The sequence below is a fragment of the Carassius auratus genome, unplaced genomic scaffold, assembly GCF_003368295.1.
Source record: "Carassius auratus strain Wakin unplaced genomic scaffold, ASM336829v1 scaf_tig00215279, whole genome shotgun sequence".
Classification (NCBI taxonomy): domain Eukaryota; kingdom Metazoa; phylum Chordata; class Actinopteri; order Cypriniformes; family Cyprinidae; genus Carassius; species Carassius auratus.
Window position 1 is genome coordinate 118,907 of NW_020528023.1, and position 21,364 is coordinate 140,270.

The following is a 21,364-nucleotide window of genomic DNA, read 5'->3' on the forward strand; positions in this document are numbered from 1 at the left end:
AGCGATGTGAGAATAAGGGCTTATCAAAAGTTTTTTTTTTTTTTTGCCCCAAGAGATGTTAATTATAACTTATCCTTAAAATATGTTATATGCTTTCACACAAATGCAAAATGTATAAATATGTTGTGCATATTTGTTTCCCACATTTACCCAATTGTGAATTAAAAGTCCTTAGTGTTATTACTTAACTTGCTAATTAAAAAGATTGAAATTTTGCCTATCAAAACACGCCAAATAGCGCTCGCAGTCGCAAGGACAGAACATCTGTAACATTTACAAAGATCAAGCTAAAACAGCAAGCATAGTAGCTCATGACCTTCAGAAGTACCCAATATAATCATCAGTTTCATAAAGTAGACTAGACAATAAAACTGGACGATAAAAGTGTGTGATAAAATGAGTTTAATACATGATTTAATACACCACTTGAAAAGAGAAGAGAAGCAAACAAATGCACTGTTGCAAAGCTACATTATACATTTACCAAAAAAGTACACTTTTATATATATATATAAGAAAGTTATTAAACTAAAGAGTTAAACAAATCAAAAAGTATAACAAAATCATAAAGCATAATGACATGGATTATGAAGCACTATAATATACAAGAAAATATTAAGATGATGTTCTTTGGGGAGAAACTGATCTGAATCTGACAGTAAAAAAACAGAGAAATGTGAAAAGAAAGGATATAAAAGTGAACCCTGGTGTAACAGTGAAACCAGGCAATTTCTACTCAAAATTGTGATCATTTTTATGTATAAAATAATTAATCTCAACAGGAACGAAAATGTAGGCAATAGTACTAAAGTTGTCCGCCAGAGGGAGCCACAAGATAACAAAACCCTCAGTTTAAAATCTGTGTCAATCATTTAACAGACTTGTAGGAGATAAAACTACATGATAGTATATAGTTCATTATCATCACGTTTATCAAGTCGAAGAAAATTAAATAATCTGTAGTCGTGAAAATGGAATTTACAGTATAACGAAGATGTCACAAATCGTGCATGTATGGATGCTCATACAGATCTAAACATGTATGCTAAATATCTGATGTATGGATAAAGCAAAAGCAGATATGTGTCTGAGTATTAAAGCACAAAGAGACTGCTATATAAATAATCTGCTTGTTTCTGCATGTCTCTGAATGGTGCCGTTTTATTTACTACACACTGAAGTTTGTATGATGCTAATAGTGTTTTAAATGTCTGCATAATCATGAACATTAGCAGGGCTGAGAGAAAACTTAAATATTTCCTAGTTTTATTGAAGAAAATCCATTGTAAAATCCATTCTGCAACTCAAAGGTCTGCTACAACCAGTCGAAATAAAAGTTTGATTTAAATTGAAATTATGACAGAAATATAAAATTATATCAACACCAATAATATTATTCTTTATAATTATTTATTTAAACATTATTAAGGAATATCGTATTTGTCCATGTTTTATCTTTATATACTTCTGTTGTGCAGAACTTTGCCAAAAATAAAAGTTCTTACATTTTCATTTAATATCATTTTTAAAAATGTATTAAAATGTTAAAGTGTTATATGCCAACATACAGTCAAACCTAAATTTATTCAGACACCTTTAGCATTTCTCACATTATCACAGTTTACTCGCTACAGTCTAGGAAAATTGTAATAAAATATGACAAGAACTCAAGAGTTAAACTGTGTCAGGAAAAAATCATGTGTCAAATACATTTTCTGGTAACAATTTTTTAAAATCAGTTTTACTGGTAATTTATGGTACATATTAATGGCTCAAGGAGGTGAAATCGATCAAATAATACATTGTTTTATATATATATATAAAATGTAACCGTAAAGTATTTTTCAAGTGTCTTGATTATATTCACTAAAACTTAATTTCTCAGCTTCCGTTATGATTACTCATGTGCATATTTGAAATGTATAAGTAAATGTACAACTTTTCTGCACCATCACAATCAGACCTGGGTCTCATCTGTGTCAGGCAGTAAGATTTTATCTATCAAGACATTTAAAACATAAAAAAGTCTAAAAAGCAATCGTATCAGGTAATGGCTTTCGGATAAACCCAAAATTATTAAATTAATAATAATACTGATTAAACTAAACTATTGTCGCAAGTAGCATCATTAGACATTAAAAATGGTCAATAAATGTTGATAAAATACATGATTATTTAATACACGATTACTTGAAAATTTGTGAGAAAATGATTGATTTACAACCAAACCAAGTGCATCACAAATGGTCGAGCATTTATAAGATTATAAGATTAACAATTAAACACAAACACCAGATCAATGTCTTTCTTAAAACTAAGATGGACTCTTCTTCAGGTCACTTTGTTGTCCACACGACTAAAAAGTCCACTTTTTCATAAATGGAGTAAAAAAAAAAAAATCTAACTTGAAATTATAAAGCATAATGAGAGATTATATTATGAAGCAAATTGAGAAACAAGAATAAAACAATTAGATGATGTTCTTTTGGGAAGGAACTATCTATGAGTTGATCTGAATCTCTTGAAAAGTCTTGAAGTCTTGAACTTTATTCACCGTGACAACTTTGGACTTTTCTTTCTTGTACACATATCTGAAAAAAAAAAAAAAAATGACTATATGTTACTGTATTATCTTCACTAGCCAACTACTAATCAATCATTAGTTTTGGCACTGCAAACAATAAAAGTAAACAATTAAGCTGTTTCACTTCAAACTGCATTTCGAGTTCAGTGTGCCATCACTCATTGTGGCTTTCAGACACAAACTCAGATTTATTCTAGGGCTGGTAATTTTTTATTTTTTTTAATCTAATTAATTACATGATGTGGTGATTAATTAATCGAATGAACCGCACATCAAATTTGGAGAAATTACTCACAAAAGATCATTTAAAGTCGTTGTTGTGTAAAGCATCAGGCATTATAAAAAGTAGATTCAGCAAGAAATATTTTGTTTGATTATGCTCTTTTGGACCATGTGAGAAAATGGTGACCGAATTGTCATTTTTGGCAGGGTGAACTATAACATTAATCATTTATTTTCTTAATTTTATTATTATTACTATGGAAATATGAAATTATTTCTTTAATGAAATGATGAAATAATAAACTAAAACTGCGTAGGTGGAGGTAATTTCTTAATGATTAAGTCATCGAGTCGTGTCTCACCGCGGTGTAAAGTACCGGGAAGATTAGGCAAATGACTGGTGACGTAGGTCTGCGCGTGTTTCTCAATACAAAGTACCACTGAAAAAAATAAATAAATAAAAAAGTACGCCGATTTTGGACGTGCATCATCGGTAGTTAGTTCAGACTTTGTGCATGCGACTGGGGAGTGTGATGTCCGCGACGACGCAGCAGCGTACTTGATAACTTCAGTCACCTCGTCTTGGCTACTGCAATTTTCCTTACTTTATTTACAATAAAACGAAATAGGATATCAAATACCACTGCCTCCTTTGGTTTTCATTTAAGCATAATAACAACTGCAGAATTGTACTTAGTTCAGGGATATGAAATACTTTTAAAATTACATTTCATGACACAATAACAGTAATATTTGAAAATGATCTGAATAAATGGTGTTTGAACTTTTTTTGAACCCAATGCTGCGTGAACTCAGATGGCTGTGGCTACAGCAATTTTCCCCTCAGTATATTTACTATAAAACGAAATAGGATATAAAATACCACTGCCTCCCTTCGTTTTCATTTAAACATAATAACAGCTGCAGAAATGTACTTAGTTCAGGGATATGTGTAACGTTATATACAGCCATTACAATGAAACAAAATATTATATAGACTTGCCTTTTTTATTTTCATTTTAACATATAGATAAATTGAATACGGACCAAAGAAAACCTGTTAAATTTACCCCGCAACTGAATTATATGTTATGTTTAACCACTAAAGACACATCAGAGCCAGCGGCACATATCAGAAGGTCTAGCTGAGTTGAGGCTGCTTCTCGGCGGATAGATGATCACTGATCTCCCGCTGATCGAGTGGAGCTCACCGTATCAGAGATCGGTGAAACACATTTTTAAATAGGTGCTGTCTTTATAAATAAACAACAGATTTGAGTTTTAAACAACTATATTCTCGCCTGAAATACTTTAAAAATTACATTTCATGACACAATAACAGTAATATTTTGAAAATGTTGATCCGAATAAATGGTGGTTGAACTCAACCAATGCTGCGTGAACTCAACCAATCAGAATGTTTAACGCCAAAGTCCCGCCCCAGAAAGTTTCGGAACTTTGAAAAAGTACCACCTCGCCAGCAGGGACTTTCTGAGGGGCATTTTTTTACCCAGAACTTTATTTAGTTCCTGGTTCCTGCGGTGGAAACACACCAAGTACCAGGCCAAAGTCCCTAGTTCCTGGGTAAAGTTCCTGCGGTGGAAACGCGGCTTAACAGTAATATTTTGAAAATGTTGATCCGAATAAATGGTGGTTGAACTCAACCAATGCTGCGTGGACTCAACCAATCAGAATGATTAGTGCCAAAGTCCCGCCCCCGAAAGTTCGGGAACTTTGAAAAAGTACCACCTCGCCAGCAGGGACTTTCTGAAGGGCATTTTTTTACCCAGAACTTTATTTAGTTCCTGGTTCCTGCGGTGGAAACACACCAAGTACCAGGCCAAAGTCCCTAGTTCCTGGGTAAAGTTCCTGCGGTGGAAACGCGGCTTAACAGTAATATTTTGAAAATGTTGATCCGAATAAATGGTGGTTGAACTCAACCAATGCTGCGTGGACTCAACCAATCAGAATGATTAGTGCCAAAGTCCCGCCCCCGAAAGTTCGGGAACTTTGAAAAAGTACCACCTCGCCAGCAGGGACTTTCTGAAGGGCATTTTTTTACCCAGAACTTTATTTAGTTCCTGGTTCCTGAGGTGGAAACACACCAAGTACCAGGCCAAAGTCCCTAGTTCCTGGGTAAAGTTCCTGCGGTGGAAACGCGGCTATAGAAAACATTTGGTGCATCATACAGATGAAGATGCGACAAGACAGCAGAGCAACTAGAAGTCTGTATTAGACAAGAATGGGACAACATTCCTATTCCTAAACTTGAGCAATTTGTCTCCTCAGTCACCAGACGTTTGCAGACTGTTATAAAAAGAAGAGGGGATGCCAAACAGTGGTAAACATGGCCTTGTCCCAACTTTTTTGAGATGTGTTGATGCCATGAAATTTTAAATCAACTTATTTTCCCCTTAAAGTAATAGATTTTCTCTGAGTATATTTTGACTAACTTACATTAAACCCCTCTGATTGGTCAGTGCTTTAAACAAACATGTCTGTCATTGGCTACAAAACTCAACGCTGCAAAAACATGGTGTAAATAGATACATTTGCCTTTGTAATTAGAAACCATTGCCTGCTTTTCAGCGGGAACAGAATACAGACCGACGAGTCAAAAGTAAAGCATTAAGTTGAATATTAACTCTACTTACTATGATTTCGGGCTGTGGATGATTTTTTATGTCTCTGTAGAGAAGATGATTCAGTGTAGCTCTTCCCACATTGATCACATGTGTATGGTTTCTCTCCAGTATGAGTCCTGTCATGTTTTTTCAGATTTGATGAAGAACTGAATCTCTTGTCGCAATGTGAACACATGTAAGGTTTCTCTCCAGTGTGAGTTCTCTGGTGCATTTTCAAATGCTCATTTGTAAAAAAAGTCTTCTCACACTCAAAGCACATATAAGCTTTTTTGGCAGTATGTCTTTTCTGATGTGTTTTTAAACTTTTCAGCAGTGGAAAACTCTTTCCACACAAAGAACATGAATACAGACGTTTCTTCTTTGTATGAAGTGTCAGATGAATCTTTAGGTCCGAAGACCTTACAAATCCTTTGCCACACTGATCACATGTGTACGGTTTTTCCCCAGAGTGGATGTTCATGTGCTCTTTAAGGCTGCGTTTTATTATGAAACTCTTCCCACACAGATCACATGTAAACGGTTTCTCTCCAGTGTGGATGTGCATGTGCAACTTATAGTTTGTTGATTGTGTGAAACTCTTCCCACACAGATCACATGTGAATGGTTTCTCTCCAGTGTGGGTCCTCTCATGCGTTTTCAGATGTGCTGATAAACGGTATCTCTTGTCACAGTGTGAACACTTGTAAGGTTTCTCTCCGGTGTGAGTCCTCTCATGTGTTTTCAGATTTGCTGTCTGAACGAATCTCTTGTCACAGTGTGAACACTTGTATGGTTTCTCTCCAGTGTGGATCCTCTGGTGTGTTTTCAGATGTCCTGAACAATTGAATGTCTTGTCACAGTGTGAACACTTGTATGGTTTCTCTCCAGTGTGAGTCCTCTCATGTGTTTTCAGATTTGCTCTCTGAACAAATCTCTTGTCACAGTGTGAACACTTGTATGGTTTCTCTCCAGTGTGGGTCCTCTCATGTGTTTTCAGTTGTCCTAAACAAATGAATGTCTTGTCACAGTGTGAACACTTGTATGGTTTCTCTCCAGTGTGGGTCCTCTCATGTGTTTTCAGAGTTGCTGTCTGAATGAATCTCTTGTCACAGTGTGAACACTTGTATGGTTTCTCTCCAGTGTGGGTCCTCTCATGTGTTTTCAGTTGTCCTGAACAAATTAATCTCTTGTCACAATATGAACACTTGTATGGTTTCTCTCCAGTGTGGGTCCTCTCATGTGTTTTCAGAGTTGCTCTATGAACAAATCTCCTATCGCAGTGTGAACACATGTAAGGTTTCCCTCCAGTGTGGGTCCTCTTGTGCATTTTCAATTCTACAGCTGTAATAAATTTGATAGAAAAAAAGAGTTTGATGTTATCATGATCTACAGTGCATAATATCATCCAAAGATTCAAAGAATCTGGAGCAAATGTATTGTTTTTTTTATCTGCCCTGTGTCTGAGCAATCACGCAGTCTCTGGGTTTTGTTTCCAGAAGATAGACTTTATTTCAGAGAGAAACAAAGCCGAGATCCTCTTTGTGAGAAGATTTTGATACCTCCCTAGGGACTTGCTATGGTAAAGAAAAGAGGCCCATTGCATGTTTTTCCAGATGTTTCCTATCTGTGGTGGTCAGGATGTTTTTTGCAGACATAGACACATTCCTTCCACACAAAGGCTATATGATTATAATGGAATAAGACACATATGTTTATATGCGACTAGATTCATCTTGATTATACTTGATTGAGTAAAATCTTATTAATAAAAATATTCCACACAATCTCTGTGCATAAGGGTCAAGGCCGGAAAACCATACTGGATGCCCATGATCTTTGGGCCCTTAGACAGCACTGCATCACATACAGGAATGATACTGTATTGGTAACGCTGTTTTATTTACATGTCTGTGAAGAGAGGTGACAGAGACCAAGATGGCAGAGAACGCACCATGTATATTTTCTTTATTTTACAAAAGCACATTATTTTGCTGTTGTTATGACTATACATACCCAGACCCTTTGCAGTTTGAAATGATACCTTATTCTTATCTGTACAATCAAAAATGAAGGAGTATTTACAACCCCAAATTAGAAAAAGTTGGGACAGGAGCAATTTAGGGCTAGTAATGAGGTAAAATGGTTAAATAATGATGTGATTTGAAACAGGTGATGTCAACAGGTGATTGTAATTATGATTTGGTACAAAAGCAGCATCCAAGAAAGGTCTAATCCTTTAGGAGCAAAGATGGGCCGAGGATCGCCAGTTTGCCAACAAATACGTGAGAAAATTATTGAAATGTTTAAAAACAATGTTCCTCAAAGAAAGATAGGAAGAGATTTGGATATTTCACATTCAACAGTGCATAACATAATTAAAAGATTCAAGGAATCTGGAGGAATTTCAGTGCGTAAAGGACAAGGGCGCAAGCCTAAGCTGAACAACCGTGATCTCCGATCCCTCAGGCGGCACTGCATCAAGAATCGTCATTCATCTAGAAGCGATATCACCACATGGGCTCAGGACTACTTTGGCAAACCTTTGTCAAGTACCACAATATGTAGTTACATCCACAAATGCCAGTTAAAACTGTACCGTGCCAAAAGGAAGCACTATGTTAACCAGAAGCGCCGTCGACTTCTCTGGGCTCGGAGGCATCTGGGATGGACCATCACACAGTGGAAACGTGTACTGTGGTCAGATGAATCAGTATTTCAGGTATTTTTTGGGAGATATGGACGCCGTGTGCTCTGGACCAAAGTAGAAAAGGATCATCTAGACTGTTACCAGCAACCAGCAAGTCCCAAAGCCAGGATCGGTCATGGTATGGGGTTGTGTCAGTGCCCTTGGCAAAGGTAACTTGCACTTCTGTGAAGGCACCATTAATGCTGAAAAGTACAGAGAGATTTTGGAGCATAATATGCTGCCTTCACGAAGACATCTTTTCCAGGGACGTCCATGCATATTTCAACAAGACAATGCAAAACTACATTCTGCACACATTACAAAGTCCTGGCTGCGGAGGAAGAGGGTACGGGTACTTGACTAACCTGCCTGCAGTCCCCATCTTTCTCCAATAGAGAATGTGTGGCAACGAAGACCCTGTACTGTTGCCCACCTTAAGACTTGTTTGCAGGAAGAATGGGACAAAATTACACCTGAAACCCTTCATCACTTGGTTTCTTCAGTCCCTAAACCTCTTTTAAGTGCTGTGAAAAGGAATGGCAACATTACAAAGTGGTAAATGCTTTACTGTCCCAACTTTTTTTGAAATGTGTTGCAGGTCTGAATGACAGGAAAGGATGCATATTTACAAATGACATGAAGTTGACCAGACAAAACATGAAATATTTTGTGTTCATATTGTCTGCAATGAAATACAAGTCAAGTAAATTTAGAAATCCCTTTTTTTTTTGCGTTTTCCATACTGTCCCAACTTTTTCTGATTTGGGGTGGTACTTCTGTTTATGCCGTTGTTTCATCCCACTGTAAAATGTGTCAACACTTCCTAGGCTCACATTGTCTATGCACAACCCCATCACAGACAAGCAGCATGGCAAAAAGAGTGAAGGATGTAGTTTATTCTTTGCATCTTATAAGGTTGCAAAAGTTAGATTCCCAGTGAAATGCTCTCCAACAGCAAATGCAATGAGTTTGCTTCTTCCTTTTTTTGAGAAGATCAATAATATCAGAAAGGTGATCAGCACACAATATATTTCTTAATTCTGGCTGATATTTAATTCCGATATCAATAAGAACACGGTTATAAAAAGCCTTGTAAAACTGCCAAGAATGCCTACAACAGATGTCTTTTACATTCTCCTTTTATTTGTGTTTAGCCTTCATACAAACAAGAAATGTGAAGTCACTGTCAAATCACCGTCATCAGACTCACGTAAGTAATATTCATATCTTTAACTTCAAACTATAAGCAAGCATACACTACCAGTCACAGTTTTTGAACAGTAAGATTTTTAATGTCTTTAAAGAATTCTCTTCTGCTCAGCAAGAAGTTTTAAATATTGATAATCAGCAAATCGGCATATTAGATCATGTGACACTGAAAACTGGAATAATGATGCTGAAAATTCACTTTGATCACAGGATTTATTCACATTTAAAAATGTAAAATATTTCAAAATTTTAGTAACGGCTGTAATCAGAGCAGCTCCGCTCACGAACGCTTCTTCATTAGATAAAATCAAAATCAACATTTTCTGAAGACAGTCCTTTCCATTCAGAGATAAACTTATATAAAGCACCTGCGACGATTTGATTTTGTAACTTTCAGTGCTCATGTCTATTCAACGAAGTCAAACGCCACAAATAAATCTATTTAGGGGAAACACTGGTAATTTATATCAAAATTTTGTAAATGTCTTTAGAAATCATATCACCGTTATTTATTCATTTATTTTTGTGCTTAACTCTTGTATCTTTAATTCAACAAAACAACATCAATTCAAAGAAACAAAGGAGGGAAGGGGGAGCAACAGCCATATCAATAATTTTACAGTCTGTAAATCAAAGAAGTAAACTGTCATATTAGCAGAAACCATAAAAAATACAGCTCCAGGTGACCCACGACAGACACCAAAAGTTTCTGAGGGGAAACATAATTGAAATAATTCAGTAATAGTCTGCAGCATCTTCACACACAGATGTGATATGCCTCTGTAAATAAATACTATTTAATTTCACTTCTTGCACACTTTAATCCTCTTTGTATGTAACATGGAATTGGAATCAATATCCTGATGTCCACTGCAGGACACTTACATACGAATAGAACAAAAGTCCTATGTGATAACAGATGCATAATAAATATGCAGAGCGGGGTGGGGAACCGCTGCTTTAGATTAAATATATATTTATTATTTATTTAGAAGCCCAAACTGAGCAAAAATAGCAACTTGGTGCATTTAATTAAATTCATGCAAACTATAACCTTATGCAATTGGTATGCCCACAAAGATTTCAAGATGAACAAATAAATGTTCCTCAAAACACTGTATCATTATTTATCATTTTAACACAATTCTTGCTAATTTTGATCATGTTGTAGGATCGATTTTCTTTTGTTCAAATTAACAATTAAGAATCCTTAGAAATGAATGTATTAAATATGATTTATATGAGTTATTTAGGATTAAGAGGATGACATTTAATTTTATCTTTTAATTTCTTTAGTGTGCTCTTAAACACAACCTGTTTGTTCTTCAGTGTGTTTGGTTCTGCAGGGTTCTGGATCTCTCATGTTCTCTCTGTCTTTCAATAAACTCTGTCTTCACTTGATGAGAATATTCCGGCATTTATAGGAATTCTGAGACTTAGAAATATAATTATTATTCCTGTCAAAAAATGCTGGACTCGGAAGCACAGTTGTAACTTTTTGTGCAGACATTAGTTTGCTTATTTGGCAGTTATACTGGCATAGTAATAGTAGGTGTCTGTGGTAAAAAAAAAAAATATATATATATATATATATATATATATACTTTAAAAAAGCACCATTAGAGTCCGAGCAGAGTAAAATAAATGTTAAAAACGTCTCTCTCTCTCTCTCTCTCTCTTAGTAAGTGAAAAACAATCAATCTCTCTCTCTCTCTGTGTGTGTGTGTGTAGTATATATATATATATAGAGAGAGAGAGGGAGAGGGAGAGAGAGAGAGTTCTTCACTCACTAATTACATAGATAAAACAAACTGATCATTTAGTTGTTTTTCCGCTCCATTTCTGTCTGCCATTAACCATATAGGATACAACTGAATATTTTCATATCTATGAAAGCACGAAGAAACACGCACATCTGCATCACTTTAAAAGATTAACACAAACTTTAGAGAAACACACACAATGGTTCGTGTCCGCATGACTTTAGTTCCCTGTGATGTTCCTTTCCTGTCGCCAGAACAGGCGCGTAAATAGTGTTCTGTCCGATGAAAACAGTTTAGAAAGAACCCCGTAGGATGTTGATTAAACAAACCGTGAAAAATGTTTTTTAAGGATGTGTAAACAAGAGATATATCTGGACTGCTCGACTCACCTCAGAAGACACAGCAAGCGCACGCTGGTGTCCGGTTCATGAACAAATCGTTTGATTGAACCGGTTCTTCTCAGTGAGTCGGTTGAACCAGTTCATCGAATCGAACGGAATCGTTTGAAACGGTTCGCTTCCCAAATAAATTGAGTTAATCCACAAATAACTTCTTCTTCTTCTTTGACGTTTAATGGCGGTCGGCAAACCAGCTTTGATGCATATTCCGCCATCTACTGGGATGGAGTGTGAGGCACTGATGTCAGAAATAAACAGGAGAGAAACAAACAAACAAACAAAAAATATTACTTTCACCTACCCTACCTTTCTATATTGTCTTATATAAATTTGTTGCTTTAAAAAAAATAATAAAAAGAGCTTCAGATCCTTTGAAAGAACTATTAAATATATTCGGCAAAGTTAAAGAATGTATGCCAACAAATCGTTTTTTAATGTAATTCTTTCCTTTTCATATGCCATACAATTGATTATTACATGCGCTACAGTTTCTGAGAGTGCACATTTATTGTACTGACCAGAACCATGTTTCCCTATCGATTGAAGTGATTTGTTGAGGGCAGAATTACCAATTCTTAGACGAAAAATAAGTCTTTTTAAAAATTAAAAGTCTTAATTGACAAAGTCTATACAAATTTTACAAAATTTCAAATTTTCTTGAATCGGATTTCCCACTTATTAAACTATTAAGAACTGAAAACGAATCTGAGCAAATGTGTTGTACACTATCCACTTTACTGTACGCGGACCTTCCTCATGATGGCTATAATTTGTGCAGTCTTGTTCATTACTCACATTTAATTAAATCATAAATGTTCAAATCAATATGATTATTTAGTGTATTAAGTTCCTGCTAGATGCATGAGTTTCACCAACGTGTTCTGGGTCATAAAATAACTGCTTATCAAAACCAATTTGACATCACTGTATTCTGTTTGCACCTATATCTTTATTTGTGCTTCTTTGAGGCACATGATCGTTAGTTAATAAGCGGAGATGTTCTGTTTATCTACAGTAGGTTAATGATGATTTGTGATGTGCTTCTTTTCCTTATTATTAATCTTTATTGTTAACAACATTGATGAGAAATGTGATAGGCTAATTTAATTCAGTTTTGATCTATAATGTTGTAATCGTTTAAAAGGAACTTCTTGGACTCCATCTGGTTGAATGTTTTTCTCCCATTCAGGCGCTTCCAGTTGATCTTCCTCCCAACATGATCATGAAGATGTGAGAAAGGATGTTTCATGTGACACGTTTTGTGTCATGGCCCCCAACAACTGCAAGGGAAGAAATCTACAATATAGCAAAAATCATGTCAATTTCTTATATATTAAAGGGTTAGTTCACCCAAAAGTGATCTGTCATCTTCAGAACACAAATTAAGATATTTTGATTAAATCCGACGGCTCAGTGAGGCCTGCGTTCAAAGCAATGACATTTCCTCTCTCAAGATCCATAAAGGTACTAAAACATATTTAATGTGAGTTCAGTGGTTCTTCCTTAATATTATAAAAGCAACAAGAATTATTGTGCACCAAAAAAAAACAAAACAACTTTTCAACAATCTAGTGATGGGCTGATTTCAAAACACTGCTTCATATCTTTACGAATCGAATCAGTGACTCGGATCTCCTGTCAAACAAATAAACTGCTGAAACCACGTGACACTGGCGCTTCGAGTCACTGATTCGATTCGTAAAGCTTCGAAGCAGTGTTTTGAAATCAGCCCATCACTATATTGCTGAAAAGTTGTTATATTGGGGTGGTTTTGTCGCTTTATAATATTTAAATTGAACCACTGAACTCACATGAACTGTTTTAAATATGTTTTAGTAACTTTACACAACTTATTATGAATTAATATGGTATGAAATAATGATCTGAAACAACATTACATGAGGTGGAGAACTGTCAAATGTACATAAAAATAGACTCAAGCTAGTAAACTAGAACTAAAGTTTACTGATACAAGTGGGTTTTTAAACTTTTACCCATAAGTTATAGGTATGAATCTTTTGAAATGGCACATTTATTACATGGTAAAAGCTGTAGTTGTGGACCATTATCAGTATTTGACAAAATCAAGTATAAAACGGTTTTTAATCTTACTTTTTCTGAGACGAAAGATGAAATATAAAGAAGAAATACTCCAAAAACACACTGGTGGCACTTGAATAAATTGTAAGCTGTAACAGAATAAACACACACACACACACAGCAACGTATTCATTATGAATTAATATGATATGAAATGAAATGATCTGAAACAACATTACATAGGGTGGTGAATAGTCATATGTAAACAAAAAAATAGACTCAAACAACTAGAAGTTCAGTGAAAACAAACATTAGCTTTTCTCGCCTGCTGTTTCACTCGAAAGGAGAGAAAATTTGTTTTAGGTCGGATTGGACTGAAAACTTATTTATAAAGCTTATTAAATCACCCCACATCCCAGAAAGATACTAGATAGAAATTACGTCCAAACAGTGTTTTACTCAAAATGTTATTTGCCAAATTACTTTTCACTGAAATCTGAGTTTAACAATGACCAGTAATGTTACTGGATACAACTGTACAAATAAAGCATATTTTAACTCTTCTTACCGTGTTCAGTCTTCACAGAGCTGATTTTAGTCATTGGAGTGTGCACAAAAATCGACCTGAAATAGTCGACCATCTGGGGACTTTTTTGGCATACTCTTTTCAGCATACTCTGCTTTGGGACACACTTATTCTACTCTCACATATATTTAGGATGGATAGTGTGAACACTGGACAAAGAAGAGTCCAGCCCAGGGTCATCACATGTGGTCGCTCAAGACCAAGGTACAGTCCTTCACAGAATCACCTGCTGCACCGTTCTCGAGCGTTCTCACCTCTGTTCACTCAGTGTGACACTGTTTCATTGAGAACGTGAAACTACTTTGTTTGGCCTTACAAAAGAAGACCAGACTAGAAATCATGTTTGTATCATGTTTATAATGGGTTTTATGTCTCGTCGCTCCGGCCGGACAGGAGCGTAACAATATGTTATGAGACGTATCATTTCTGTCACACGCTTGAGACATTTGGCCAATCACAACACACTGGATATCTGACCAATCACAGCACACCTCGCTTTTGAGACGATGAGCTTTGTGAAAATCGACACATTTCAGAAGGAGGGCATAGAGGAGAAACAATAATGTACAGTATGTGGAAAATAATGTTTCTTTTAAAAAAACTTAAACCGCATAAACACATTACACAAAATAATGTTTTTAGCAGCATAATATGACTCATTTAAAGGAGAAGCAAAGGAAAACCTGACAGTAAAGCTCAATAATACTCAAAAAACAATATTCAACAGCTGACCGTCCCAAACTAATGTCTAAAAAACGAGTTATTTATTTTTTTAGGAGTGAGGAGAAAAGCAGTTTAAAAATCAAATGCCAGGTAAAATGTATTTTCCTGAACACCAGAGCCCGTATTCATAAAGAATCTTAATGCAAAAAGTAGCTCCTAGTGACAAAATTCTAAGAAAATTCTTATAAATGTGGGCGTTTACTCTTAAAATTAAAGAAAAAATCCTAGTAAAGAAAAAAGTAATTCAGAAAGCATCTTAACCCTTAAAAGAGGTCAAACTTGTTAGGAGCACAGACGAGGACTTTTAAAAGGCTTAAGAGTTTCTTTAGCAGAGGAGAAAATGGCAGAAAGACGAAGAGGCAGAAGAAATGTGCTGCAGACAATGGATGACAGTGAGTTAATAAGACGCGATAGATTATATAATAATTTTATAATTTAATATATAAATTCACTACATCACTACACTACATTTGGCAACTGGGAAAATGCAACAATGCAATAGTGATGATTTGGGTCTGTCACAATCTTCTGTAAGCAGTGATCACACAATTACAGCACTTTCAGAACATCTTATTGTGTCGCAGTTCATTTAGTTTCCACTGGACATTCCAACCTTGCAGGCTCAAAAAACTGCATTTATGAATATAGCAGGCTTATAGATGCGCACAAGCAGGGGGAATGAACCGTCAATAGTTTGTGCTATACGCTCCCATGTCTGCTTCTTGTTTCTTGCTGTGACACCCAGCCCGAATTATCCTTCAAGAATGGCCTTGTGTTCATCCACTAACTGGGCTAACAGTAAACACTGTTCCTCTGTCCAGTTTGACTTTCTCACCCTTCTTGGTTTTGATTCCATGTTTGATAGATTAAAACCAACATTCAAACTGCACTTAAATAGGACAGCAATCACTTTAATTGGAAAGAGTGGAACAATTTTTATCATTCGAAGCCAATCAAATACCTTATATGAAATCACAAGTATGGTAAATTAAAAACAGGATTTAGATACACACATGTAATGTGTGTGTGTGTGTGTGTGTGTGTAATGTGTAATGTGTGTGTGTGTGTGTGTGTGTTAGAGAGAGAGAGAGTGTGTGTGTGCGTGTGAGAGACTTTTTGACTTTTACACGCCTTTTTTTAATTCACCATAGTTAAAACAATTTTTGGGGGATTACATAACAATCACATTACACACATTTCCTCTTTATTTTTAAATAAATAAATACCAGCATTACCAAAATTACCAATTAAAAAAAACAACCCCCCATTATCATTCACTATAACCAGTGCTTCCTTAACACACCATCTCCATTTAAAAAAAATAACATTATTAATATGCTTGTAATATGTATATTCTATAATCACTCTTGATTCCACTAAGGATTTAAATAAAGCCACCATACAAACATCTCTGCCTGGATTTTTTTCTTGATGCGACTTAAAAATTGCCAATTTAGCTTGACCTACGACAAAATTAGCAAGTACACATTGTTCTTGTGCAGATTTCCTGTAAACACAGCCTAAAATAAAAAGGCTGTTAGTATACAGGAACCCCAATTTAGATATAGTTCTTTCCAACAGTACAAAAATAGGGTCAAGTCTAGAGCAGTCACAAAACATATGAAAAATTGTATCAATAGCATCACAAAATGGGCAAATCGAAGTAACATTTTCATTCATTTTTGCAATAAACTTATTTGTAGCTAGGATACAATGGATCAGCCTCCACTGCAGATCACCACATCTCTTAGAAATTGGAGGTTTATACAAAAGTCTCCAAGAGGGAAGAATATTTTCAGGTATAGATAGTTGAGATCTCCATTTAGTATCAACTTTTTCTTTCAACTGACCAACATGTAAAGTTTTAACGCATATGTGGTATAGTATATTTTTCCCTATACAATCAAAGGTCAATTCTCCATAACCTTTTAGACAAACCCATCAATTACTCTAAGATAATTAAAGCCAACTTGATCAGCAAGTGATTTTGAAGTTTTCCACTGGCCTCTACTTAAATCGATCAAATCAATAACTTTAGTAACACCAGAATTCAAGAATCTATTGATTAAAGACTGAGATACATTTGAAGGAAGCTCAAAAAGCGGGTTAAAAAAAATAGGTTCTTCCACACCAAAGTGCTCTTCACTAGTTCTGAATATATCAAAACATTCCCATGATTTGAGCACTGAGACATAAAAGCTAAAAGACAGATCAGAAAACTTTTTGACAAACATTTTCTTCATTAAAAACAATTGTTTGTCCATACCTATTCCACCAATATGCTTAAGTATAGATCTCCCAAAACGCACCCAAGGCAAATCAATCGAACTATACAAAAGTTTCTGCAATGTTTGCATCCTCATTGCCAAGATCTTTGACTCAAGATGTATAAGCCCTTGACCTCCCTCTGCCACTGGAAGGTAAAGGGCTCCTGGAGGAAGCCAATGACAACTATCCCGGAAAAAATTAACCAATGTCTTTTGAACACTTTTGAGCAAGTCTTTAGGAGGGTCTAGAACAGTAAACTTATGCCACAACATTGAAGCAATTAAATTATTAATTACTAAGCATCTTCATCTAAAAGAAATTTGTGAAAGCAGCCATCTCCATCTCTGAAGTCTACCGTTAACACAATCAACTAGACCCTCCCAATTCTTCTTTTCATAATGATCATTCCCAAAGTAAACTCCAAGCATTTTAAAACCATCCCTGCCCCATTTACACTGTTTTGGCAATTTTGGGGGCGCAACAGTTTGCCAATCACCCAACAAAAAAGATGTACATTTCTCCCAATTAATACAAGCAGATGATGCTTTTTGAAAATTATTTAAACAAGAGGTTAAATTGTTAATATCCTCTAAATTTTTTATAACTATCGTTACATCATTCGCATAAGCTGTAAGTTTAATGGGAGCAATTTCAGGGGAATCAGGAAAGGAAACACCACACAACGGTTTCCTCAGCATAATCAAAAGTGGTTCTATAGACATCGCATACAAAAGGCCTGACAACGGACAGCCTTGCCTTATGCCTCTGGTCACTGAAAAAGACCTCGTCAAAGATCCATTAATCTTAAGCATACTATAAACATCCTTATACAGCAGCTTAATGCAAGATACAAAATATGGACCAAATCCAAAAGCTTCCAGAGTCTTAAACATATAGTGGTGGTCTACACGGTTAAAAGCCTTCTCCTGGTCCAGAGAAAGCAAACCAATGTCCAGCTTATGTCTTTTTGCAACAGTAATGATGTCTCTCACCAAAAACAGATTGTCAAAGATTGTCCGTTTAGGGATGCAAAATGTTTGATCCACATGGATTATGGATGTCATATGTTGCTTAAGCCTGTTGGTCAATGTTTTCGACAAGATTTTAAAATCAACACATAACAGTGAAACCGGTCTCCAGTTTTTTAGGCATCCATGGTCTCCTTTTTTGGGGATCAATGTTAACATTGCTCTGCGGCAACTTAAAGGTAGAGTCCCTCCATTAATGCATCCAACAAAAACATCATATAAATCCTGGCCCGTTAGACTCCAAAAGGATTTAAAAAATTCCACTGAAAGCCCATCCAACCCAGGTGACTTCCCGAGGCTCAACTCCTGAACAGCCTGTGAAACCTCAGAAAAGGTTAAAGGATTGTCAAGCTCTATCCTCTCTTCCTCTGAGATGTTTGGCAATTCATGTAAAAATTGGTCTGTTGTTAGATCATCACACTGGTCAGAACAATACAAGTCCTCATAAAAAGAAATTGCATGAGACTGGATCTCTTGTTGATTTGTTGTCACTCGGCCATTTGGAAGTTTCAATTGATGAAATTGTTTTTGCTCTTTTTGCTTTTTTTAAAGTCCAAAAAAAATGGTGTGGGAATGTCCATTTCATTAAGTTGGGAAATCTACTTCTTAAAAAAGCTAATTTTCCTCTTTCCTCCAACAGATTTTTCAACAGAAGCTTATTCTCTGTGATGTGATCAACAGAAGTTAAATCATCAGAAGCATTTTTGGTGCTTTGTTCAAGGATGCTATGTTCAAGAATCTTCATTTCATCTTTCAAGCTTCCGATACTTTCTGCATTGTATTGTTGGCAAAAGATCTTTATATGGACTTTGCCAATATCCCACCATTGACTTAATAATTGAAAACTATCTCTCTTTTCTCTCCAAGACTCCCAGAAAAGATTGAAAGATTGAAGGAAATTGTGATCTTGTAAAAGTCTATTATTTAAACACCACTGTGATTTATAGATTTTAAAAGATACAACAGAAACAGATATTGAACAAAAATGGTGATCAGAGAGAAAAGAAGGAGAAATACAACTATTAAAGAACCTATCTCTATGTGGTTTTTTAACATAGAAACGATCCAATATGGCTCCAGACAATCTATTTGAATTTCTCCTCAACCAAGTATATTGTCTAACCCCAGGAAAAGCCTCCCTCCATACATCAACAAGGTCATGATAGTCAATCAGATTTTTCTAAATTCCAGCAGACAATGGATGGGGTTCATCGTGATTCCTATCTAAAAATTGATTAATTGTACAGTTAAAATCCCCCCCCCCCCCATTACAACAATATTATCTTGAGGGCACTGTAAGAGGGCATCAGAAAGTTTTCCAAATAATAGTACATGCTCCTGACCAACACTTGGTGCATAAACATTAAAGAAAGTGTAATCAGTTCCACCAAGAGTAATATCAACTCGCAAAATTCTGCCAGGCATAATTTCTACCGTTACTGGTAGATTACCAATACGGGACGAGAAAAGTATGGCAACACCTGCACTTAAATTAGTTCCATGGCTCAATGAAGCATTATTTATATATAAACTATATATTATTTTTTTTTGACAAATTTTCAACTTTTGCCTAACAGTACTCATGTATTTCTTAAGTCTGTATCGTTTAGGCTGGTCAATTTCCTCTAGTGTAGATTTTCTCATCGCCACAGCAACAGATTCAACAAAAAGTTGTAAATCAGGAAAAAAACCCTCTATTTTGGGTCTTCGCTGATTAAATGTGGCATCAAGGAAATTATTTATCTGCTGGACAGAATAATAAGACTTTAGTTTAAAAACAGAGGCCTTCCCTTCAGTATATCCTTGAGAATTCATTTCAGTCACACCTGTTTCATCTGATGTGGCACTATCAGTACTATCATCATCGACCGGTTGGGATTCTCCTAGCTCTGGTTCCAGTAGTTTTGTGTCTATTATATTCTGAGATAGATTTTCAGTCAACATTTGAGTCTCTCCGGCAACTTTTATCTGTCCATCAGGAACACCCAATTCATTTTCTCCTGCAGTCACAGAATCATTTACAACTCCAACATGCAAAAGTGTCTCAACAGACTGTTCATTTGCACTCACATTACTTAGTGATTCAGATTCAATTTGATCATCTCTATCACCAGACAGAGTCATCATTGCAACTTGTTCTACATCTTCAATATTTTCATTGATGCTCTCACCCACACTATGGTTTTCTGTAGCTGGGGTTACTTGCTGTGTGTTAGCAGGTTCATCCCCATTTTCAACCTCACTCACAGCCTCAACAAGTAAAGGGCATGCCTGCTTTATATGCCCATATCTGGCGCAATGAGGAATTTTTAGGCCAAGAGGAATCATCTTTATTGGTCCCACTAATTTGCCATAGCGAACAAGTAAGCGTTCTAATGAGTCGTTAGAAATAAACGGGGGTACATTAGACAACATCACTTTCTTTGCCAGATTAGATAGCGGTAAAACTGACACGAAAGCATTCCCCACAGTTAAACCACGCTCAACCAAATCATCTACCATCGACCCTTCTTTTAGAAAAACAACGGTGGCTTTATTCATTCTAGATGCCGATAAGATATTACTCGCACCTAAATCAACTCCAATCGCATTTAAAACATCTTCAACTGTGATTGATTCATCCGGCATGCATTTACATCCATGCCAGGCAGTTAACAATAAAAGACCATCAGAATGCGTCCCCATTTCGGCAGCACTTAACACACAGAGTTAAGAAAAAAAAAATCGCCCTTAAATCCTTAACAGACCCGCAAGAAAAAAGAGATGAAAGGGAAAACTTACAGACAGGGCCGGCCCGAGGCATAAGCGAACTAAGCGGCTGCTTGGGGCCCCCTCGCCACCAGGGGCCCCCCCAATAATAATAATAATTATTATTATTATTTATTTTATTTTTTTTTACAATTAAATAGCCTAACTTAAACAAGTGATATACATGAATGAATGAATGATGAACGAATAAATTAATAATTCAAGACAAAAAAAAGAACGTATTTACCAACAACTGCTGCTGTGTCTGCTAGCGTTTGAGTCATGCGCACTTGCGCATAGACACCTCGCGTGCATTGACAATTCGCGCCGGCGCGCAAGTGCGCGTCACTGTAATAAATGATAAGCCATGTCATAAAAAGGATGTATCCCTCTGGTGCCGAAAAGAGAAAGAAGAAAGGGACATAAAGTTGGCTTGTCGTTGGACGTTCGAGTGTATCAAACTTAGGGACCGTCTCTAAAGTTAC

At 36.0% G+C, this 21,364-nt stretch overlaps 1 protein-coding gene across 2 annotated transcripts; it reads right to left on the reverse strand.

Moving 5' to 3' along the window:
• Window positions 1-387: 387 nt before the first annotated feature.
• LOC113094203 (zinc finger protein 14-like) lies at window positions 388-20,942 on the reverse strand. 2 transcript variants are annotated; one of them, XM_026259903.1, is made up of 3 exons: window positions 20,913-20,942; window positions 5,461-6,771; window positions 388-2,591 (listed from the first exon to the last, which is right to left on the reverse strand). In XM_026259903.1, the coding sequence occupies exons 1-3, from the start codon at window positions 20,932-20,934 to the stop codon at window positions 2,551-2,553; spliced, it is 1,374 nt and encodes a 457-aa protein (XP_026115688.1). In that variant the 5' UTR covers window positions 20,935-20,942; the 3' UTR covers window positions 388-2,550. The 2 variants fall into 2 exon arrangements, with proteins under 2 accessions (XP_026115688.1, XP_026115689.1); XM_026259904.1 differs by lacking the exon at window positions 20,913-20,942 and adding an exon at window positions 11,478-11,701.
• Window positions 20,943-21,364: the final 422 nt, after the last annotated feature.